General features: G+C 40.5%; 1 protein-coding gene across 5 annotated transcripts in view; it reads right to left on the minus strand.

The window, feature by feature from the left end:
- The window catches only part of SPIDR (scaffold protein involved in DNA repair), a 600,140-nt gene that overhangs the window by 29,935 nt on the left and 547,741 nt on the right, over positions 1-22,464 (minus strand). For all 5 annotated transcript variants that reach the window (XM_046007112.1, XM_046007104.1, XM_046007094.1 and 2 more), the window contains 3 exons: positions 6,289-6,376; positions 4,999-5,142; positions 4,847-4,906 (listed from right to left, as the gene is read on the minus strand). In XM_046007112.1, the coding sequence (XP_045863068.1) occupies positions 4,847-4,906; positions 4,999-5,142; positions 6,289-6,376 (292 nt within the window). The remainder of the gene's footprint in view (positions 1-4,846; positions 4,907-4,998; positions 5,143-6,288; positions 6,377-22,464) is intronic.

Raw genomic sequence — 22,464 nt, forward strand, 5'->3', positions numbered from 1 at the left:
AATATGTCTTTCACTTGCATGACTTAGCCATTTGTATAATGAAAATACAACTGAATCTTCTTTGATAACTCAGGTTCTTGCAGTGACTCACTGTGCCATTCTTAAAGTCAACGGTCACTGTAGAATGTATACACTGTTGAATGTATACTTGAACACACAGTGCCCCTGGGACTTAGCTTGTTTCAATTTCTCCCTGAGGAAGTTGGTTTCTGGTGATTCTCTGTCCCACAAACAAAATACAGAAGGTGGAAGATTTTAGTGCATTGAGGAATCTGTTCCATTGTGTTCCAAGCACCTACACATCCTAAGTACCACCAATTCTTTAGTACCTACACCCACTGAAACCCACACTTTTTTTTTTAATTTAATTTTTTTTTATTTATTTACAGCATAACAGTGTTCATTGTTTTGGCATCACACCCAGTGCTCCATGCAGTATGTGCCCTCCCACCCACCCACCACCTGGTTCCTTAACCTCCCACCCACCCCCGGCCCTTCAAAACCCTCTGGTTGTTTTTCAGAGTCCATAGTCTCTCATGGTTCATCTCCCCTTCCAGTTTCCCTCAACTCCCTCTCCTCTCCATCTCCCCATGTCCTCCATGTTCTTTGGTATGCTCCACAAATAAGTGAGACCATATGATACTTGACTCTCTCTGCTTGACTTATTTCGCTCAGCATAATCTCTTCCAGTCCCGTCCATGTTGCTACAAAAGTTGGGTATTCATCCTTTCTGATGGAGGCATAATACTCCATTGTGTATATGGACCACATCTTCCTTATCCATTCATCCGTTGAAGGGCATCTTGGTTCTTTCCACAGTTTGGCGACCGCAGCCATTGCTGCAATAAACATTGGGGTACAGATGGCCCTTCTTTCCACTACATCTGTATCTTTGGGGTAAATACCCAGCAGTGCAATTGCAGGGTCATAGGGAAGCTCTATTCTTAATTTCTTCAGGAATCTCCACACTGTTCTCCAAAGTGGCTACACCAACTTGCATTCCCACCAACAGTGTAAGAGGGTTCCCCTTTCTCCACATCCTCTCCAACATAAGTTGTTTCCTGGCTTGCTAATTTTGGCCATTCTAACTGGTGTCAGGTGGTATCTCAATGTTGTTTTAATTTGAATCTCCCTGATGGCTAGTGATGATGAGCATTTTTTCATGTGTCTGATAGCCATTTGTATGTCTTCGTTGGAGAAGTGTCTGTTCATATCTTCTGCCCATTTTTTGATATGACTATCTGTTTTGTGTGTGTTGAGTTTGAGGAGTTCTTTATAGATCCTGGATATCAACCTTTTGTCTGTACTGTCATTTGCAAGTATCTTCTCCCATTCCGTGGGTTGCCTTTTTGTTTTGTTGACTGTTTCCTTTGCTGTGCAGAAGCTTTTGATCTTGATGAAGTCCCAAAAGTTCATTTTCGCTTTTGTTTCCTTGGCCTTTGGAGACATATCTTGAAAGAAGTTGCTGTGGCTGATATCGAAGAGGTTACTGCCTATGTTCTCCTCGAGGATTCTGATAGATTCCTGTCTCACATTGAGGTCTTTTATCCATTTCGAGTTTATCTTTGTGTACGGTGTAAGGGAATGGTCGAGTTTCATTCTTCTACATATCGCTGTCCAGTTTTCCCAGCACCATTTATTAAACAGACTGTCTTTTTTCCATTGAATATTTTTTCCTGTTTTGTCGAAGATTATTTGACCTTAGAGTTGAGGGTCTGTATCTGGGCTCTCCACTCTGTTCCACTGGTCTATGTGTCTGTTTTTATGCCAGTACCATGCTGTCTTGGTGATCACAGCTTTGTAGTAAAGCTTGAAATCAGGTAACGTGATGCCGCCAGTTTTGTTTTTGTTTTTCAACATTTCCTTAGCAATTCGGGGTCTCTTCTGATTCCATACAAATTTTAGGATTATTGGCTCCAGCTCTTTGAAAAATATCGGTGGAATTTTGATCGGAATGGCATTAAAAGTATAGATGGCTCTAGGTAGTACAGACATTTTAACAATGTTTATTCTTCCGATCCAAGAGCTTGGAATGGTCTTCCATCTTTTTGTGTCTTCTTCAATTTCTTTCATGAGTGTTCTGTAGTTCCTCGAGTACAGATCCTTTACCTCTTTGGTTAGGTTTATTCCCAGGTATCTTATGGTTCTTGGTGCTATAGTAAATGGAATCAATTCTCTAATTTGCCTTTCTGTGTTTTCATTGTTAGTGTATAAGAAAGCCACTGATTTCTGTACATTGACTTTGTATCCTGCCACGTTACTGAATTGCTGTATGAGTTCTAGTAGTTTGGGGGTGGAGTCTTTGGGGTTTTCCATATAAAGAATCATGTCATCTGCGAAGAGAGAGAGTTTGACTTCTTCCTTGCCAGTTTGGATACCTTTTATTCCTCTTTGTTGTCTGATTGCCATTGCTAGGACTTCTAATACTATGTTGAACAAGAGTGGTGAGAGTTGGCATCCTTGTCGTGTTCCTGATCTCAATGGGAAGGCTGCAAGCTTTTTCCCATTGAGGATGATATTTGCTGTGGGTCTTTCATAGATAGATTTTATGAAGTTCAGGAATGTTCCCTCTATCCCTATACTTTGAAGCGTTTTCATCAGGAACGGATGCTGGATTTTGTCCAATGCTTTTTCTGCATCAATTGAGAGGACCATGTGGTTCTTCTCTCTTCTCTTATTGATTTGTTCTATCACATGATTGATTTGCGAATGTTGAACCATCCTTGTAACCCAGGGATGAATCCCACCTGGTCATGGTGGATAATCTTTTGAATGTGCTGCTGGATCCTGTTTGCTAGGATCTTGTTGAGAATCTTTGCATCCATATTCATCAGTGGTATTGGTCTGAAATTCTCCTTTTTGGTAGGGTCTTTGCCTGGTTTGGGGATCAGTGTAATGCTGGCTTCATAAAAAGAGTCTGGGAGTTTTCCTTCTGCTTCAATTTTTTGAAACAGCTTCAGGAGAATTGGTATTATTTCTTGAGTGTTTGGTAGAATTCCCCAGGGAATCCGTCAGGTCCTGGGCTCTTGTTTTTGGGAGGTTTTTGATCACTGCTTCAATCTCGTTACTATATATCAGTCTATTCACGTTGTCAATTTCTTCCTGGTTCAATTTTGGGAGTTTGTAGTTTTCCAGGAATGCATCCATTTCATCTAGGTTGCTTAGCTTATTGGCATATAACTGTTGGTAATAATTTCTGATGACTGTTTCCATTTCCTTGGTGTTAGTTGTGATCTCTCCCTTTTCATTCATAATTTTATTAATTTGGGCTTTCTCTCTTTTCTTTTGGATTAGTGTGGCCAGTGGTTTATCAATCTTATTGATTCTTTCAAAAAACCAGCTTCTAGCTTCATTGATACGTTCTACTGTATCTCTGGTTTCTACCTCATTGATCTCTGCTCTAATCTTATTTCCCTTCTTGTGTGTGGAGTTGGTTTGATTTGTTGTTGATTCTCCAGTTCTTTAAGGTGTAGAGACAGCTGGTGTATTCTGGATTTTTCAATTTTTTTGAGGGAGGCTTGGATGGGTATGTATTTCCCCCTTAGAACCGCCTTTGCTGTATCCCATAGGTTTTGGACCGAAGTGTCTTCATTCTCATTGGTTTCCATGAATTTGAAACCCATACTTGCTGGCAGGCTGCATCTTGGCTAGTGGAAGCACATTTCTTAGCAAAGAACTTGGGGCAGGAGGTTATCAGTGTTTTCAACCAGGCCCAATGCAGGGTTCCTTCATCCAGTGAAGCAGATGATCTGCAGTTTGTTTTTCTCTGTCCTAGGGCACCCATCCACTGGGGCTATTGTCAAGAATAGAAATGGTATATCTGACATCTGTTTTTTATTCTCCCCATCTGCTGCCAGCTGGGACTCTGAACAACTGAGGCTCTGTGGACAGGAACATGGGTTATATTGACTCTGAGGACAGTGTTCTATCTGCAGAGTAAATGGCAGCTGCACAGCCTGATGTTACACCCCTACAACCTGGAATGTGTTAGAATAACAGAAATGTGGCAGATGCCAAGCATGTCTTAACATACTGAGCGTCCTGCAGATGGTGGGTGGGGGAGTTCACAGTCAGCCTTCACTTCACTTCAGGGCTGGAAGGCAAGAGACACATCAGGTGCCTGTCCCTGTGCCTGTTGACCCAAATTCTGGGATGGCTCACAGGAAGCACTGTGACTAACTAATGTTAATCACTCTCTTACTCCTTAGGAGGGGTACGAATTCACTAAAAGGTGAACAGAGAAAAGGAAAATGAGGATTGAACAATGGGATGTTTTGTATACTGCAGGTGAGATTTGCATGGAGTTAAGGTCAACCAGAGGTTTCTTTATTGCAGAACTTACTCCATATGTTCAGCTTGCCAAAAACATCCCTTTCTCTTGTCTTCGTCTTGCTGATCTGTTGAGTGGGAAGGCAGCCAACAGGTAGCTCCTCTAGGCTGCAGCTCCCCAGCACTGCTGAGTCCTCCCCAGGGCTACAGGGCTTTCTTTCCCTATTGATGGCTCAGAGATATTGGACAGTTCTAACAGGGGCTAAGCTCAACCCCAAGACCCCTTCTTCCACCTCCTTTCCTTTCCACAATCTGTGTGGCAGAAAGGAACTCACAGTGCTGGGCTGAGAACCTTTCACGTGAGCTATGCCTAAGTTGTTTCATACGTAGTACTTACCACAGTGGCTGGCAGGCTGCACCTGCACAAGGAATGGATTAATTGCCTCAGCATGGATCATGCATAAATAGATTTTTAAAATGCTTTTCTATTTTAGCACTCCATTAATTTCTATGAGAGGTTATCCTTTAATAAATTTTGTAACACCTTATCAGAGAGAAAGGGAGAGGGATTGATTACCTGTGGTCTCTGATAAATCACTCTGGCATAGAAACTGCAACGGGTACTAAGATCACTAGTCTGGAAAGGCATTGAAAATGATTAGAACATCACAAAAAGCATAAAAATACAGTAAGAATAATTAAAGACCCTGTTAGAAACACAGATGTTACCTGGAAAATTTCTTTTAAGAAGCGGGGAACTGGAGGCTGGTAAAGTTTAGAAATGGGGTCTTCTTCAATTATATCAATTTGCCCCACATGTGGATGAGCAGTAAGGATGTAACAGAAGCTAGGAGGAGGCATGTGATTTTTTATCTGTTTAAAATGAAGGCAACGGTGGAACATAAATATGCTAGTAAAAGATTTAAATATACTATTAAAATCTACTCTTTAATATACAGACATTTATTCACGGATGCATTCTTTTTATCTGGAAGGTTGTATAAGAAATAGATTATGTTGTTTATATCTAGGACCAAGCATTAGAACTTTATGAATCAACTTTTTGAATTTACTATGGATTCAAGACTTCATTTAAAAATTTCATTCTTCAGAATTTTTTTTTTAAAGATTTTATTTATTTATTTGACAGAGAGAGAAGTCACAAGTAGGCAAAGCAGTAGGCAGAGAGAGAGGGGGAAGCAGGCTCCCCGCTGAACAGAGAGTCCAATGCGGGGCTCAATCGCAGGACCCTGAGATCATGACCTGAGCTGAAAGCAGAGGCTTAACTCACTGAGTCACCCAGGCACCCCCAGAAAATATTTAGAAACTTTTTCCTCTTAAATAATCTAGAATTAGGCATTTTTGACAACTCTTTTCTTGGTCTAGCACTATACAGAGTCATAGTTCTAGCAGTTTGCTAGGAAGTCAGCTACTACATAAACAAGATGGCCCCTTGTTTTTAGTTCTGGGGCCCAAAGTAGCTGCTGATCAGTCTGCCGGATAAAACTCCGGATGGACAAGAAGGGACAAATTTTGATCAGTTTTGCTACATGTGAGCAACTACCATCGACAATTTGATGCCACAGGAAAATGGAAATCCCTGGCTCACCTCATGGTTGAAAGAATATCCATGGAATTTATTTATTAGGTTATGTGAATTTGTGCTCTATCTGGTAACTGAGGCTTGGTTCTAATAGTGATTGGGAGGTGGTAGGGAAAACATCTTGTGTCTTAATTAGGATGAGACTAAGACCCTAATTATTGGCAATGGTATGCAATGGCTGTGGTTTAAAAACATAGCGGTAAATTAACTTCAAGAACGGGGAGTATGGCACAAGCAGAGAAAGCAGCCAGAGTTTGGGACTGTGGACTGAGGTGAGCAAGTCTGAATCTCTGTCCTCCTGACTCACAGTCACTGGACCTACCCTTTTCAGGGATGTGGACTAGGGGTAGGGCCTGGCTCAGCAGCTGGCATAGAGCAGGCAGTGACCAGGGGAAGCTCTTTAGATGCTGGCTTACCTCTTCACAGGCTTGGCCATGACCAGGTGCTTTCAGAGGCATCACTGGAGGCCACAGGGTATCGATCAAACTGAAAAGCTCTGCTGCCCTGGAAAAAGAAAAGATGTTGTCGGTAGTATTCATCACTTAAGTACCTCTTTATGACCTGGTCCTATGCAGTTTTGCTTAACAGACACCATCCCTAATGCCAGGGAGATACCATTCAGCATCCCTGTTGATTCAGATGGGGAAAACAGGGTCACACAGATGAACAGGCCTTTGAAACTGCACAAGAACAGAAATGTTATTGTTCATTAAATTATGATATATCTCCCAATGAAGTATTATACAGTCATTGAAATGGTTACATAGAAAATATTTAAAGACATGGAAAAATGGTTCTGATACCTTGTTAAGTGAAAAGCCGGCAACAAATTACAATGTCTTTATGTATATTTCTATACATGTACCTCCATGTAATAAGCCAAAGGAAAAGGAGACTGAAAGATACAAAAATGATTTTAGTGGGTATCTGAGCAGAGCTCAGAAGTGATACTCACTTTCCTCATTTGGCTTTTATGTGTTTCCTATCTTTTTCCAAAACAGGCATGTGTTACTCAGATAAAAAGAAAATTATCTATTTATCAAATTATCTAAAATAAAGAATACAGCCAGACAAAAAAGGACAAATATTTTGATTCCACTCATGAAATTCCTAGAAGAGTCAAATTCACAGAGACAGAAAGTATAATGGCGGTTGCTAGGGACTGAGGGAATGGGAAATGGACAGTTAGTGTTGAATGGTTTGGAGTTTTAGTTTGGGAAGATGGAAACATTGTAGAGATGGATGAGGGTGATGGATGTACAATAGTGTGAATGCACTCAATGCCTCTAAAAATGGTTAAGGTGGAAAATTTTGTATTATGTCCATTTTACTACAATAAAAAAATCCCGTTTTAGTTGCTGTGAGTGTGTATCATACAAGCATATCTCACAACGGCTTCTTAGATTTTGCTCTAAGTTTCAACAATGTTAATATATAATATGTTAGTTACTTTTTAAAAAGCTTGTGTCCCTAATAACTAATGTGACATATTACTTCTTTCAGTGTTTAACAGCAAGTACTGTTTTAGGGGCTTAGGATCTAGCAGTTAACACACCTGAGCAACTCAGAACCTGCAAATCATGTACTAGAGCAAGACTCAAGCACTTCCCCACCTCCTTTTGGCTTCTTATACCAATTACAACAGAAAAAACCCACGCAGAGTGTGGCCTGTGATAGACACCCAGCTCAATATCATTCCCGTGAATTTTCAGGTTCTGGGTCAAAATCAAGCACAAAAAATATGCAAAGGCAGGAAATCACATGCTAAAAAAGGAATGCCTAGTGAAAATTCATTCTCTCCCTCTCGGTTATTTCTGAGAAATAGGCTGCTGCCGCTACTTGTGTGAGTGATGGACAGGGCTGTGAGTGACCAGGGCTGGCTAAGGTCAGGAAAGGCTGTCAGGGAAGGCTCAGAGGAGAGGTGAATTCATCTGACCTCTCACTGCCCTTCCCCAAGACTAAGGAACTGGGTGGGCCCACTGTGCCTCTGGGTGAGGTGGAGGGAGAGGGACAACAGGACAGGGACTTAACTTGCTCCCTGTCTGCCGTGTGCCCAGAACTTCCTGTTCCAGGTTTGGCTGCTTTCTTTTCACTGAGCATGCCTCCTGACTCCTGTTTCTCTGCCATCCCCTCACTGTTTGATGTGAGCTCCCCGGGGGATAGGCATGGATTTATCCCAGTTATTTATTTCCAGGCTGCAGAGAAGTGCCCAGTTCATACGAAGTGGTCAAAAAGACTTGGTGAATGAATAACTGATACCCACAAGCGCCTACATACTTCATTGCAGAAATCAGACCTAGCACCTTTGATATGCTCATTTCCTATTTGTAAGTCTGAGAAATGCAATGTTTGAGGACAGACTAATTTTCTACACCAATAAATAACCCATTTCTCACCTTAGACCTGACTACATTTCTAAGACAATGCTGGGACTTTACTCAAGCCGGTTGTTTAAAAGGGTGTGGGTGTAGCATGGGCCTTGGAGTCAGACCTGGGTCTCACTCTAGCTCTGCCTGTTATGTACTGTGACACCCTAAAAAAGTTGCATGCATGTACAGCATCTATGAGGGTTTCTATGCTCAGAATAAGTAAGTACTCAATACATGGTTCTGTTGTTTGGAGTCCCATAAACTCCATGATGACAGGGTTCTGTGGTCAGTTAGGGTTGCCCTGCGCAGCATATCTGTGGCTTAGCAGGACACACTGGAATGGCAGATTCTGGAAAACTTTGTGTAAAAGACACATGTAAAATCTGGACAAATGGAAGGTTTTTCAATTTATATCTATGAAATCCTTTTTGGTGTAATCACTATTAATATCCCAAGAAATCAGTGTTCCCTTGGAATTTTCTTTGAGAAGTACTGTACTATGAACATAGCCTTAGAAAAGTTCTATTTGAATTTAATGATGCTAATTTGGAGGATGCTATTGGCTAATTTAAAAGTTTGGATTGGTTACAAGTTTATATTTTAAGGTAGACTCTTAGGAATAGGACCCCTATGCATTATATAAAAAGCGTTGTCTTATAATAAATCAGCTTCTCTCCTGTTTTGGAAAATACATATGATTTAGATGGCTGCTGCTGCTCTGTGAACTAGAACCTTCCTCTCAGGCAGCACACACATTCCTCGAAATGAGTCCAGCCTCTAACTGGGACAGGCTTTGTGCTGAAGCTAACTTTTGGCACAGTTAGAGTGTATTGTTTTTCCCACTTCAGTTCATTCCTTACTACTCATTTTTGCATAAGGTTTCATTTTGTTGCATAGGAAACTCATTCTTTCTAAAAATCCATCCCTTTAAAATGTTTAAAGCAACAAACAAGCTGCCTGACAGGGCAGAGGCCACCAAAAATTTATATTTTAATTTTTTAAAAAGTTTATAAAATAAATGTTTAATTAAAATAGAGGGAGAAAAAGGACATATAAAGTCATTATATTTATAAATATCATTTCAAAATCTGAAAACATCATTTTGCCAGAATAAACTTCTTAGGATATATTCTAATTTATAAATTGCATAAAGTGAATTTGCAGAAAAATTTGGGTCACATCTCAGAAAATTAGGCAGCTTCTATATTTTTATTTATAGTAACAGATGTACCTTTTAAATGGGAAGATATTTAAATGGGAACATGCACATATTAAAATTATAATTACCAAATTGCACACTTAAAATACATTTTGTACATTTTGTTATGCATATTTTACCACAGTAAAAAATTGTATTTGCCACAAAAATGAGTAGTATTTTGATTGGGGTCCCTGGGGACTGTTGAAAGGGGTATACTCCCTTCTGTGTGAGATGTGATGCAATATGAGCACCTCGAACTCTTTACTGTACCATAGTAACATAGAAGGTAGTATAAACCCCATTTTAAAAATTGAAATATGTTGCAAATGAAAAAACTCATACTTTTCAAGTATACAGTACACTGATTTTTATTGTATTCATAGAGTTGTGCAACTTTCACCACTACTTTCAGAATGTTTTATCATGCCAATATTAAACTCCCTGCTATGCCCATCAGCAGTCACTCTTGCTACTGTTTTACTTGCTGTTTTTATGCACGTGTACCCGAATGTTTATAGCAGCAATGTCTACAATAGCCAGACTATGGAAAGAACCTAGATGTCCATCAACAGATGAATGGATCAAGAAGATGTGGTATATATACACAATGGAATACTATGCAGCCATCAAAAGAAATGAAATCTTGCCATTTGCGACGACGTGGATGGAACTAGAGCGTATCATGCTTAGTGAAATAAGTCAGTCGGAGAAAGACAACTATCATATGATCTCCCTGATATGAGGACATGGAGAAGCAACATGAACACTGTAAATAAATGGAATAATATAATATGTGGTCTTAATATCTGCTGATTTCCCTGAGCATCATTTTTTTTTTCCTGCGGTTTTTCTTTTTTTTTTCTTTTTGTTTATTTACAGCATAACAGTGTTCATTGTTTTGGCATCACACCCAGTGCTCCATGCAGTATGTGCCCTCCCACCCACCCACTACCTGGTTCCTCAACCTCCCACCCACCCCCGGCCCTTCAAAACCCTCTGGTTGTTTTTCAGAGTCCATAGTCTCTCATGGTTCATCTCCCCTTCCCGTTTCCCTCAACTCCCTCTCCTCTCCATCTCCCCATGTCCTCCATGTTCTTTGGTATGCTCCACAAATAAGTGAGACCATATGATACTTGACTCTCTCTGCTTGACTTATTTCGCTCAGCATAATCTCTTCCAGTCCCGTCCATGTTGCTACAAAAGTTGGGTATTCATCCTTTCTGATGGAGGCATAATACTCCATTGTGTATATGGACCACATCTTCCTTATCCATTCATCCGTTGAAGGGCATCTTGGTTCTTTCCACAGTTTGGCGACCGCAGCCATTGCTGCAATAAACATTGGGGTACAGATGGCCCTTCTTTCCACTACATCTGTATCTTTGGGGTAAATACCCAGCAGTGCAATTGCAGGGTCATAGGGAAGCTCTATTCTTAATTTCTTCAGGAATCTCCACACTGTTCTCCAAAGTGGCTACACCAACTTGCATTCCCACCAACAGTGTAAGAGGGTTCCCCTTTCTCCACATCCTCTCCAACATAAGTTGTTTCCTGGCTTGCTAATTTTGGCCATTCTAACTGGTGTCAGGTGGTATCTCAATGTTGTTTTAATTTGAATCTCCCTGATGGCTAGTGATGATGAGCATTTTTTCATGTGTCTGATAGCCATTTGTATGTCTTCGTTGGAGAAGTGTCTGTTCATATCTTCTGCCCATTTTTTGATATGACTATCTGTTTTGTGTGTGTTGAGTTTGAGGAGTTCTTTATAGATCCTGGATATCAACCTTTTGTCTGTACTGTCATTTGCAAGTATCTTCTCCCATTCCGTGGGTTGCCTTTTTGTTTTGTTGACTGTTTCCTTTGCTGTGCAGAAGCTTTTGATCTTGATGAAGTCCCAAAAGTTCATTTTCGCTTTTGTTTCCTTGGCCTTTGGAGACATATCTTGAAAGAAGTTGCTGTGGCTGATATCGAAGAGGTTACTGCCTATGTTCTCCTCGAGGATTCTGATAGATTCCTGTCTCACATTGAGGTCTTTTATCCATTTCGAGTTTATCTTTGTGTACGGTGTAAGGGAATGGTCGAGTTTCATTCTTCTACATATCGCTGTCCAGTTTTCCCAGCACCATTTATTAAACAGACTGTCTTTTTTCCATTGAATATTTTTTCCTGTTTTGTCGAAGATTATTTGACCTTAGAGTTGAGGGTCCGTATCTGGGCTCTCCACTCTGTTCCACTGGTCTATGTGTCTGTTTTTATGCCAGTACCATGCTGTCTTGGTGATCACAGCTTTGTAGTAAAGCTTGAAATCAGGTAACGTGATGCCGCCAGTTTTGTTTTTGTTTTTCAACATTTCCTTAGCAATTCGGGGTCTCTTCTGATTCCATACAAATTTTAGGATTATTGGCTCCAGCTCTTTGAAAAATATCGGTGGAATTTTGATCGGAATGGCATTAAAAGTATAGATGGCTCTAGGCAGTATAGACATTTTAACAATGTTTATTCTTCCAATCCAAGAGCATGGAATGGTCTTCCATCTTTTTGTGTCTTCTTCAATTTCTTTCATGAGTGTTCTGTAGTTCCTCGAGTACAGATCCTTTACCTCTTTGGTTAGGTTTATTCCCAGGTATCTTATGGTTCTTGGTGCTATAGTAAATGGAATCGATTCTCTAATTTGCCTTTCTGTGTTTTCATTGTTAGTGTATAAGAAAGCCACTGATTTCTGTACATTGACTTTGTATCCTGCCACGTTACTGAATTGCTGTATGAGTTCTAGTAGTTTGGGGGTGGAGTCTTTGGGGTTTTCCATATAAAGAATCATGTCATCTGCGAAGAGAGAGAGTTTGACTTCTTCCTTGCCAGTTTGGATACCTTTTATTCCTCTTTGTTGTCTGATTGCCGTTGCTAGAACTTCTAATACTATGTTGAACAAGAGTGGTGAGAGTGGGCATCCTTGTCGTGTTCCTGATCTCAACGGGAAGGCTGCAAGCTTTTTCCCATTGAGGATGATATTTGCTGTGGGTCTTTCATAGATAGATTTTATGAAGTTCAGGAATGTTCCCTCTATCCCTATACTTTGAAGTGTTTTCATCAGGAACGGATGCTGGATTTTGTCCAATGCTTTTTCTGCATCAATTGAGAGGACCATGTGGTTCTTCTCTCTTCTCTTATTGATTTGTTCTATCACATGATTGATTTGCGAATGTTGAACCAACCTTGCAACCCAGGGATGAATCCCACCTGGTCATGGTGGATAATCTTTTGAATGTGCTGCTGGATCCTGTTTGCTAGGATCTTGTTGAGAATCTTTGCATCCATATTCATCAGTGGTATTGGTCTGAAATTCTCCTTTTTTGGTAGGGTCTTTGCCTGGTTTGGGGATCAGGGTAATGCTGGCTTCATAAAAGAGTCTGGAAGTTTTCCTTCTGCTTCAATTTTTTGAAACAGCTTCAGGAGAATTGGTGTTATTTCTTCTTTGAAAGTTTGGTAGAATTCCCCAGGGAATCCGTCAGGTCCTGGGCTCTTGTTTTTTGGGAGGTTTTTGATCACTGCTTCAATCTCATTACTAGATATCGGTCTATTCAGGTTGTCAATTTCTTCCTGGTTCAATTTTGGGAGTTTGTAGCTTTCCAGGAATGCATCCATTTCATCTAGGTTGCTTAGGTTATTGGCATATAACTGTTGGTAATAATTTCTGATGATTGTTTCTATTTCCTTGGTGTTCGTTGTGATCTCTCCCTTTTCATTCATAATTTTATTAATTTGGGCTTTCTCTCTTTTCTTTTGGATTAGTGTGGCCAGTGGTTTATCAATCTTATTGATTCTTTCAAAAAACCAGCTTCTAGCTTCATTGATACGTTCTACTGTATCTCTGGTTTCTACCTCATTGATCTCTGCTCTAATCTTATTTCCCTTCTTGCATGTGGAGTTGGTTTGATTTGTTGTTGATTCTCCAGTTCTTTAAGGTGTAGAGACAGCTGGTGTATTCTGGATTTTTCAATGTTTTTGAGGGAGGCTTGGATGGGTATGTATTTCCCCCTTAGAACCGCCTTTGCTGTATCCCATAGGTTTTGGACCGAGGTGTCTTCATTCTCATTGGTTTCCATGAATTGTTTAAGTTCATCTTTGATCTCCTGGTTGATCCAAGCATTCTTAAGCAAGGTGGTCTTTAGCTTCCAGGTGTTTGAGTTCCTTCTGAACTTTTCCTTGTGATTGAGTTCCAGTTTCAAAGCATTGTGATCTGAGAATATGCAGGGAATAATGTCAGTCTTTTGGTATCAGTTGAGTCCTGCTTTGTGACCCAGTATGTGGTCTATTCTGGAGAAGGTTCCATGTGCACTTGAGAAGAATGAGTATTCTGTTGTTTTAGGGTGGAATTCTGTATATGTCTATGAGGTCCATCTGGTCCAATGTTTCATTCAATGCTCTTATTTCTTTATTAATTTTCTGCTTCGATGATCTGTCTCTTTCTGAGAGAGGCGTATTAAGATCTCCTACTATTATTATATTCATATCAATATGACTCTTTATCTTGATTAATGGTTTTCTTATGTAATTGGCTGCTCCCATATTGGGGGCATAGATATTCACAATTGTTAGATCATCTTGGCGGATAGTCCCTTTAAGAATTATGGAGTGTCCTTCTGTATCTCTGACTACAGTCTTTAGTTTAAAATCTAATTTATCTGATATGAGAATCGCTACCCCGGCCTTCTTTTGAGGCCCATTGGCATGAAAGATGCTTCTCCATCCCTTCACTTTCAGTCTGGGTGTATCCTTAGGTTCAAAATGGGTCTCTTGTAGACAACATATGGATGGCTCCTGTCGTTTTATCCAATCTGCAACCCTGTGTCGTTTTATGGGCGCATTTAGGCCATTCACATTGAGAGTGATTATTGACAGATAGGTTTTTATTGACATCGTGTTGCCTTTGAAGTCTTTCTGTCTGTAAATTGTTTCTATATTTCTGTTCAATGATATTCTTAGGATTTTTTCTCTTTTATAGGACCCCCCTTAATATTTCCTGCAGTGTCGGCTTGGTGGTTGCATAGTCTTTTAAGCCTTGCCGGTCTTGGAAACTCTTTATCTCTCCATCCATTTTGAATATCAGTCTTGCTGGATAGAGTATTCTTGGTAGCATGTTCTTCTCATTTAGTACTCTGAATATATTTTGCCAGCCCTTCCTGGCTTGCCAGGTCTCTGTGGAAAGGTCTGACGTTATTCTAATGGGCTTTCCTCTGTATGTAAGGAGCTTCTCTGTCCTAGCTGCTTTTAAGAGGGTCTCTCTTGAAACATAATTCCTCATTCTAACTATAAGGCATCGTGAGGACTTTCGAGAATCTAAAATCTTGGGAGGAAATATCTCTGCCTCTAGTACATGAACATTGTTTGCATTCGTGAGATTGGGAAAATTTTCATAGACAACTTCTTCCACTATATCTTCTAGACTTCTTTCTTTTTCCTCCCCTTCAGGGATTCCAATAATTCTGACGTTGGAACGTTTCATGGCATCGTTTATTTCCCTGATTCTGTTTTCGTGGCTTCTGAGCTGTTTGTTCCAGGCTTCCTCCTGATCCTTTCTCTCTATCTGTTTGTCCTCCAGATCACTAATTCTATCTTCTGTCTCAGTTACCTTAGCTTTTAGAGAATTTAGATTGGACTGGAACTCATTGAGAGCTTTTTGAACATCATCCCTGGTGGCTTTCAGTTCTGCCCTAACATTGTGAACATCATCCCTGGTGGCTTTCAGTTCTGCCCTAATCAATTCTGTTTGGTCATCCATGGCTTTCTCCAACCTAGCTATTGCCTGGATAATTGTTAGTCTGAATTCCTTTTCTGACATATTGTCTATGTCGATAGCCATTAGCTCTGTTGCAGAAGGCCCGCCCTCTGTATTTTTCTTCTGTTGGGTATTCCTCCTCCTAGTCATTTTGGTAAGAGATGACTGGTGAGCATCATTTTTTAAAGGTTAGTCCATGTTACTGCATGTGTCAGTACTATATCCTTTTTTTTTTTGGCTGAGTAATATTCCATGGTATGGATATTATCATTCATCAGTTTGTGGACATTTGGGTTATTTCCACCTCTCAGCTGTTATGAAAACTGCCTCTATGAACATCCATGCACAAGTTTCTGTGTGGACATACATTTTCAGTTCTCTTGGGTAGATAACCTAGGAGTCATTTGCTGGGTTATACTGTTATTCTGTGTTTAACTTTTTGAGGAACTGCCAAACTGCTGTACACAGTGCTGTACCATTTTACATTCCCAACAATGTGTGGGGTTATACATCCAATTTTGCTTGCAAATTATATACATATATTTTTTAAAATCTGGAAACATGAGAGGTGCCTGGGTGGCTCAGTGGTTTAAGCCTCTACGTTCAGCTCAGGTCATGATCTCAGAGTCCTGGGATTGAGCCCCACATTGGGCTCTCTGCTCGGTGGGGAGCCTGCTTCTCCCTCTCTCTCTGCCTGCCTCTCTGCCTACTTGTGATCCTCTCTCTCTGTCAAATAAATAGATAAAATCTTTAAAAAAATTTGGAAAAATGAAACTTTATATCTGGAAGGATTTATAAAAGAACTCTTACTATTTTTTCCCCCTATATTCACTTTTATGTCTTTTGGACACTCTGAAATTTTAACAAGAACATATATTACTTTTACTACCCATTTTGAAAACCAAAAAGTTAGGGTCTGTTAAAACAGTGGTAACCACAGGGGAGAAGTGTTAGAGTGAAAAGAGGATACTTTTTAGTCACACACAGGTCTGGTCTACGCCTAGCTGTGACCTCCCTCCATGGGAGCCCCACATGGGGCTGTGGACATGTTTCCAGGGTGGCTGTGGGGACTAGAGAGAATGTAACATTTGTGCCTGAGTGTAGCATAAATGGCAACTGCTATTGCTATTATTGGTATCTTTTGGTACTTTCAAATAAACTCCCAAAAAAGTAATATCATGTAATTCACAGTTATTTAACTATTACTGCTTTTTTAAAACTATTTAATCAATAAATCATTTGATTTTTTAAAAATTTACTTTGAACTAACTATAGAGTCACAGAAAGTTGTAAAGATAGTAGGGAGATCCTATGTAGCCATCACTTTCTTATAGTCTAGTTGTATAAAGTACTAGCATAGAATAAGCTAGTGATATAACTACTCAAAATGCAAAGTATACTCTTTTCAAAGACACTCCTTTGACTAACAGCATAAGCAGGATGTGGGATCACAGATTTCCTTTAAATGGTTTTCAACTCAGGGTGCCTGGGTGGCTCAGTCAGTTAAGTGTCTGCCTTCGGCTCAGGTCATGATCCCAGGTTTCTGGGATCCAACCCCCCAGTGGCTGCCTGCTCAGTGGGGGAAATTTACTTCTCCCTCTCCCTCTGCTCCTGTTCTCTCTTTCTTGCTCTCTCTCTCAAATAAATAAATAAGGGGCGCCTGGGTGGCTCAGTGGGTTAAGCCGCTGCCTTCGGCTCAGGTCATGATCTCAGGGTCCTGGGATCGAGTCCCACATCGGGCTCTCTGCTCAGCAGCGAGTCTGCTTCCCTCTCTCTCTCTGCCTGCCTCTCTGTCTACTTGTGATCTCTGTCTGTCAAATAAATAAATAAAATCTTTAAAAAAAAAAAAAATAAATAAAAATTTTTTTTCCCATAAATATGAATGATAGAATTCTTTTTTTCCCCCATTTTATTTTTTCAGCGTAACAGTATTCATTCTTTTTGCACAACACCCAGTGCTCCATGCAAAACGTGCCCTCCCCATTACCCACCACCTGTTCAACCAACCTCCCACCCCTGACCCTTCAAAACCCTCAGGTTGCCCCAACCTCCCACCCCTGACCCTTCAAAACCCTCAGGTTGTTTTTCAGAGTCCATAGTCTCTTATGGTTCGCCTCCCCTCCCCAATGTCCATAGCTCCCTCCCCCTCTCCCAATCCCACCTCCCCCCAGCAACCCCCAGTTTGTTTTGTGAGATTAAGAGTCATTTATGTTTTGTCTCCCTCTTAAAAAAAATGTTTTTCAACTCTTCCTTTCTTTCTAACAAGAGTTACAGGGGTAGCGGACCGACTTGAGGGCATCTCCAGAAAAAGCCTCATAAATTTGGCATAAGAATCTGAAATGGTGTCAACACTCAGATGCCTCTCCTGGGTCAAGGTGCCCCATCCTAGGACAAGAATATGGTACATGGAACGGAATAAGCTATGCATGCTCAGAAAACACCAAATGGGCATATCCACTTAGAGAACTTTTGGCTGAGAACAGCAGCTTCCCTGCCATTTGAAACAATGCTAAGTTTATATATTTTTACATGAATTTTGTAAATTCTTGGTGTAACAAATGATCGACTTCCTCTGGTCTTATTATATTCAGTCTTATTTATCTTGATTGGTAGATAATTAATGTCATTTGGAAAACCAACTACTCAAGTAAGGGAAACTAAGACATTCAGGGTCTTCATCCCACTGGAAGAAGGCAAAGGTGGCAAGTTTCTCCCTCTGCATACTAGATTAACTGATACTACCTGCTTGCTTGGCCTGTTTTCTGAGTTATTTTGGGGTTGTTTTCCTCATCTGATATTGTATTATCTAACTACTACTCCCAAGTCTTCACTGGATAATCTAACACTGTCTGAATCACTTTCTTTTGGGTGTGGACAGAGTGGAATTTGCTCCAGGAGATTTAAGCCACAATGGTGCTGTCAAGTGTAATAGGAAGGGAACACGTAAGGAAGCAACCTGGTCCACTGAGTTAGTTCATAACTCAGAGAGATCTTTTTTTTTTTTTAATTTTTAAGTCAAGCAGCATGTATTTTGGATATAAAATGTTCCTAAAATTGGCCATGTAGTTGGTAATTTCTCCATACCTACCATGATAGTAGTACTCAGAACTCCGCAACCCAGATTATCTGAAAAATGGAAAACTTTGGAGTTACGTTTCTCAAAGTGGGACTTTGTGAGCCCTGGAGGTCTCTGACACCTTTCTCGGTGGCCTACAAGGCCAGAACTATTTTCTAGGACTTTATTTTCCTTTCTCATGAGTACACTGTGGAGATTTCCAGAGGCCACGGGATGCATGACACTACAACAGTTTGAATGCACAGCAGAAAAGATACTCCACTGTCTTCTATTCAGCCAGACATTAAAGAGATCAGCAAAACATAAAACAATACTACTCTTCTCATTAAAGTGGTTTTTAGAAAATATTTTTTCATAAAAATGCTATTTATGTTATTATTTAATGGGTTTATTATTGGGATTTTAGGTGAACTAATAATTTTTTTTCAGTTTTAATTTCAAATATGCTAAGTATTTTTTATAGACTCTTTTAAAAAAGACCTAATTTTTTGGAGAGAGAGCCTGTCAGCACATGGTGGGGAGGGGCAGAGGGAGAAGCAGACTCCCTGGTGAGCAGGAGCCCATCGTGGGGCTCCATCCCAGGACCCTGAGATCATGACCTGAGCCAAAGGCAGATGCTTAACTCACTGAGGCACTAGGTGCCCCTCAAATACAGTAAGTATTAATCAATATAACCCACATTTAAAAAACTCTCCTTGGGTTCTCATTAATTTTAAAGAGTATAAAGGGCTTCTGCAACCAAGAAGTTAGAACTGTTCTTTAAGCCTTAATGTTGCTTAAAACTGACTCCACCATTTTCCCTTCATATCTGTCTGTCACCCTCTATGCACTGGATGATGGCCACCGGCTATTAGAAGACATACGCTGCTCATCTTCCTTCACCCAGCACTGGCTCTACATGCCTGAACGCCTACTCATCAGAAGACAACAAGCTAAAGGAAAAAAAAAAACCAAACAGAAGATAACAGGCTTCAAACATTTCTGTTAAGTTCTATGTTTAGATATAATCACAGTGCAATCCAAGACATAGTATCTTCCTTATTCCTGAATCATTACTAATAGTGTTCAACTTAGACAGGAATATTATTTTCATTTGTAAAGATAACTTTCCACTCTTTGTAAAATTAGGTCAATGCATCTGGTTAAATAATATAATAATTCTCATCACTTTATACTTTCTTGTGGCCCAACACTCAACAAGAATATAGTAGTTCTAGAAGCAGGCCAATTGGCAGTGTTGAGAAAAACCTATGGGGATCCTAAGAAAAATGTCTCCTGGGATGAGAGCAGTTGCCGGGGGGGGGGGGGGGGGGGGCACACTTGCTCATTCAAGAGAAGAGGCCCACCTCTAGGAATTGCCTGCACTCCCACTGTGAATGCCTTTATCAGTATCTAAGAGAACAGCAGAGGTGCCTCACAAGTAGGTGTTCAAAACCACTTCAGGAATCCTGTAAAGGCAACATATCCTCTTTCCTAGTAAGGTATTCCCTCTTGAAAATCCACATATAAGTATAATAATTACAATTACTGAATAATTACTTGGTAATTTTATTATGGGCCAAGTACTCTTTTTGGCATTTTACCTATATTAAGTTTCATTACAACCCTGTTACAAACAGGGTTGTAATGATATTGTTGTGATAGATAAAAATCACAGTAAATTAAATGACTTGCTCAAGGTTACCCTTTCTAGTAACACATGGTAGTTTAGACTTAGGTAAAAAGAAAGTATTTCTTTAGAGGCCTTATAGCCAGCATGTGCCCTCCACTGCCCACAGCCAGGTGCCTGTGATCTTGCAGGGCTGGCTCCCTTTTTTCCAGTATTGCTATTTCCTACAGAGGGTCCATGCCACACCCACACCACACCATGGGAGAGCACGCCGTGGGAGAGTACAGAGGTTCCCAGGTCCACAAAAACAGTTTGGCAGTGACCCAAGCAGCAAGAGGCTGAAGCCAACTCCGTTATCAAACCACTCCATCAGGATCTGGTGACATTTTAAAACTTTCTCATGAATGGTATCATCTGGGTCAAAGTTATCTTAGCACAGGTATCACAACACCTCTGTAGATCCTGGCAGTCAGAATGGCAATAGGAGAGCCCCAAGAGAGCTATGTTGGGAGAGCAGCTGGGCATACTTTCATGGGCAAAGCCCTTTGGCCCGTCCTGGGAAGGTGGTGCTGGAGAGATTGGGAGGAAGGATGTGTGCACACATGCTTGGGGACACAGGTCTCATTACCAAGGTACTTCTCTACTAGGCGTGGGGAGGCTACACATGAATGGGGGTCTCAAGAGAAAAAAAGTGAAACTAAAGAATCAACAAAATCATAGAAAGAAATTTTTTGAAGTAGCTAGGTGAGGGCACCTGGGTGGCTCAGTCGGCTAAGCGTCTGGCTCTGGCTCAGGTCACGATTTCAGTGTCCTGGGATTGAGCCCTACAGGTGCTCCCTGCTGAGCCTGCTGAGACTGCCAGCTTCTCCCTCTCTTGCTCCTCCCACTTGTGCTCTCTCCCTCTCTCTCCCCTTTGAGAATTTTTCATAAGCCTTGACTTTCCTTTTTAGAGACCTATGGTTTCTAATTTTCTTCTGTCTAATCACACTTGTTTGTTTAGTTAATCTCAGACTCTGCTAGTCATAAATACAGTTTTAACATAATTTAAGAAGAAAAAAGACTGTCTTCCAGAAGGCAGCTTATGTCCCTTTATGTCCTTTTATGTCATCTTCATTACACTCAAAAGAGAACTTTGAATGAATTAAATAAGACTTTGTCATGAAACTGAAATATACTTCCTTCAAAAAGGGTTTGGTCTACTAGAGAAAATATTACTAGATGGCCCAGGAGTTCCTTAACAAATTGATAGGAGCCATGGAAACCTTGAGATCCTAATAAGATTAGATAACCAGTGATTTAAAATGTATCATTATGCTGGTGAGTTGGTAACCTGGGGCAGTCACTTTGGAAAACAGTTTGGCAACGACCCAGCAATCCTGATCCTGAGACTCTACCCTAGGGAACTGAGCACTTATGTCCATGCAGAAATTGTATATGAGTGTTCACAGCAGTTATTATTACTCATGATAGTCAGCAAGTGGCAACAACCCAAATGTCCATCAACTGATGAATATATTAGTAAGTCTGGTATGTCCATATAATGGAGTATCAGGCAGCCATAAAAAGGAATGAAGTACTGCTACATGACACAATATGGAGGAACCTTGAAAACATTATGCTAAGTGCAAAAAACCAGGCATAAAAGACCACAGACTATATGGTTCTATTTATATGAAGTGTTCAGTATATGCAAATCCAGAGACAGAAAGCAGATTAGTGTTTGTCAGGGGTTGGAGAGAATAGGAAGCAAATACTAACGGGTATGGGTTTTTTTGGGGGGGGTGATAAAAATGTTCTGAAATGAGACAGTAATGATGTTCGCACACTTTGTGAATATAAAAACTACTAAATTGTAAACTTTTAGAAGGGCAAGTTTTATGGTGTGTAAACAGAATCTCAATAAAGCTGATATTTGAAAAGTATAATTAACTTAAGACGAGGATTTCCAGCAAGGAGACCTCCAACCCTGACCTGAAATAGGTCCAGTGTTGCACACTCTTCAGTTCTGTTCAATGATTTTACTATAAACATCATCTTTCTTCCCTTTCCTAGAAGCTCTCACCTAAACGAATATCAAAGCTTCCGGAAAACCAAAGATTAGGGGACTTCTGTAACCAAACAGTGATGCTGTCATCTTTACTGGAAAGCTTACACAGGACCCAATAAGCAGTATGAGGGCTGGGAGAAAAGAGGAGAGAGAGCCTGGGGAAAAGTAGACAATCCTTATCACCCTTCTTTTATAATACCTGCTCTTCCTTTTTTCTAAATCAAGACAGGCAGGATGTGTTCCCCTTCTGGGTGCGCCCCTACTCCAGGTGAGCCAGGTATGGGGCTGACCCATGGGAGCAAGTCCATGGCCCTACACAGGTCTGCCCTGAACTCTGAGATAGAGGCTGTAGGTGTGCTGATGCCCAGTGCTTATGGAAGCTAAGGAGAACATGAATACTATGAAAAAGACATCATTTTCATTTGAGTATACATAAACATCTACGTAAAGACATGGACAGCTTTTGGAATAGGTTGTTCTGACTGATGGCTGAATTTCAAGGAGTGATTTTAGA

The sequence above is a fragment of the Meles meles genome, chromosome 1, assembly GCF_922984935.1.
Source record: "Meles meles chromosome 1, mMelMel3.1 paternal haplotype, whole genome shotgun sequence".
NCBI classification, from domain to species: domain Eukaryota; kingdom Metazoa; phylum Chordata; class Mammalia; order Carnivora; family Mustelidae; genus Meles; species Meles meles.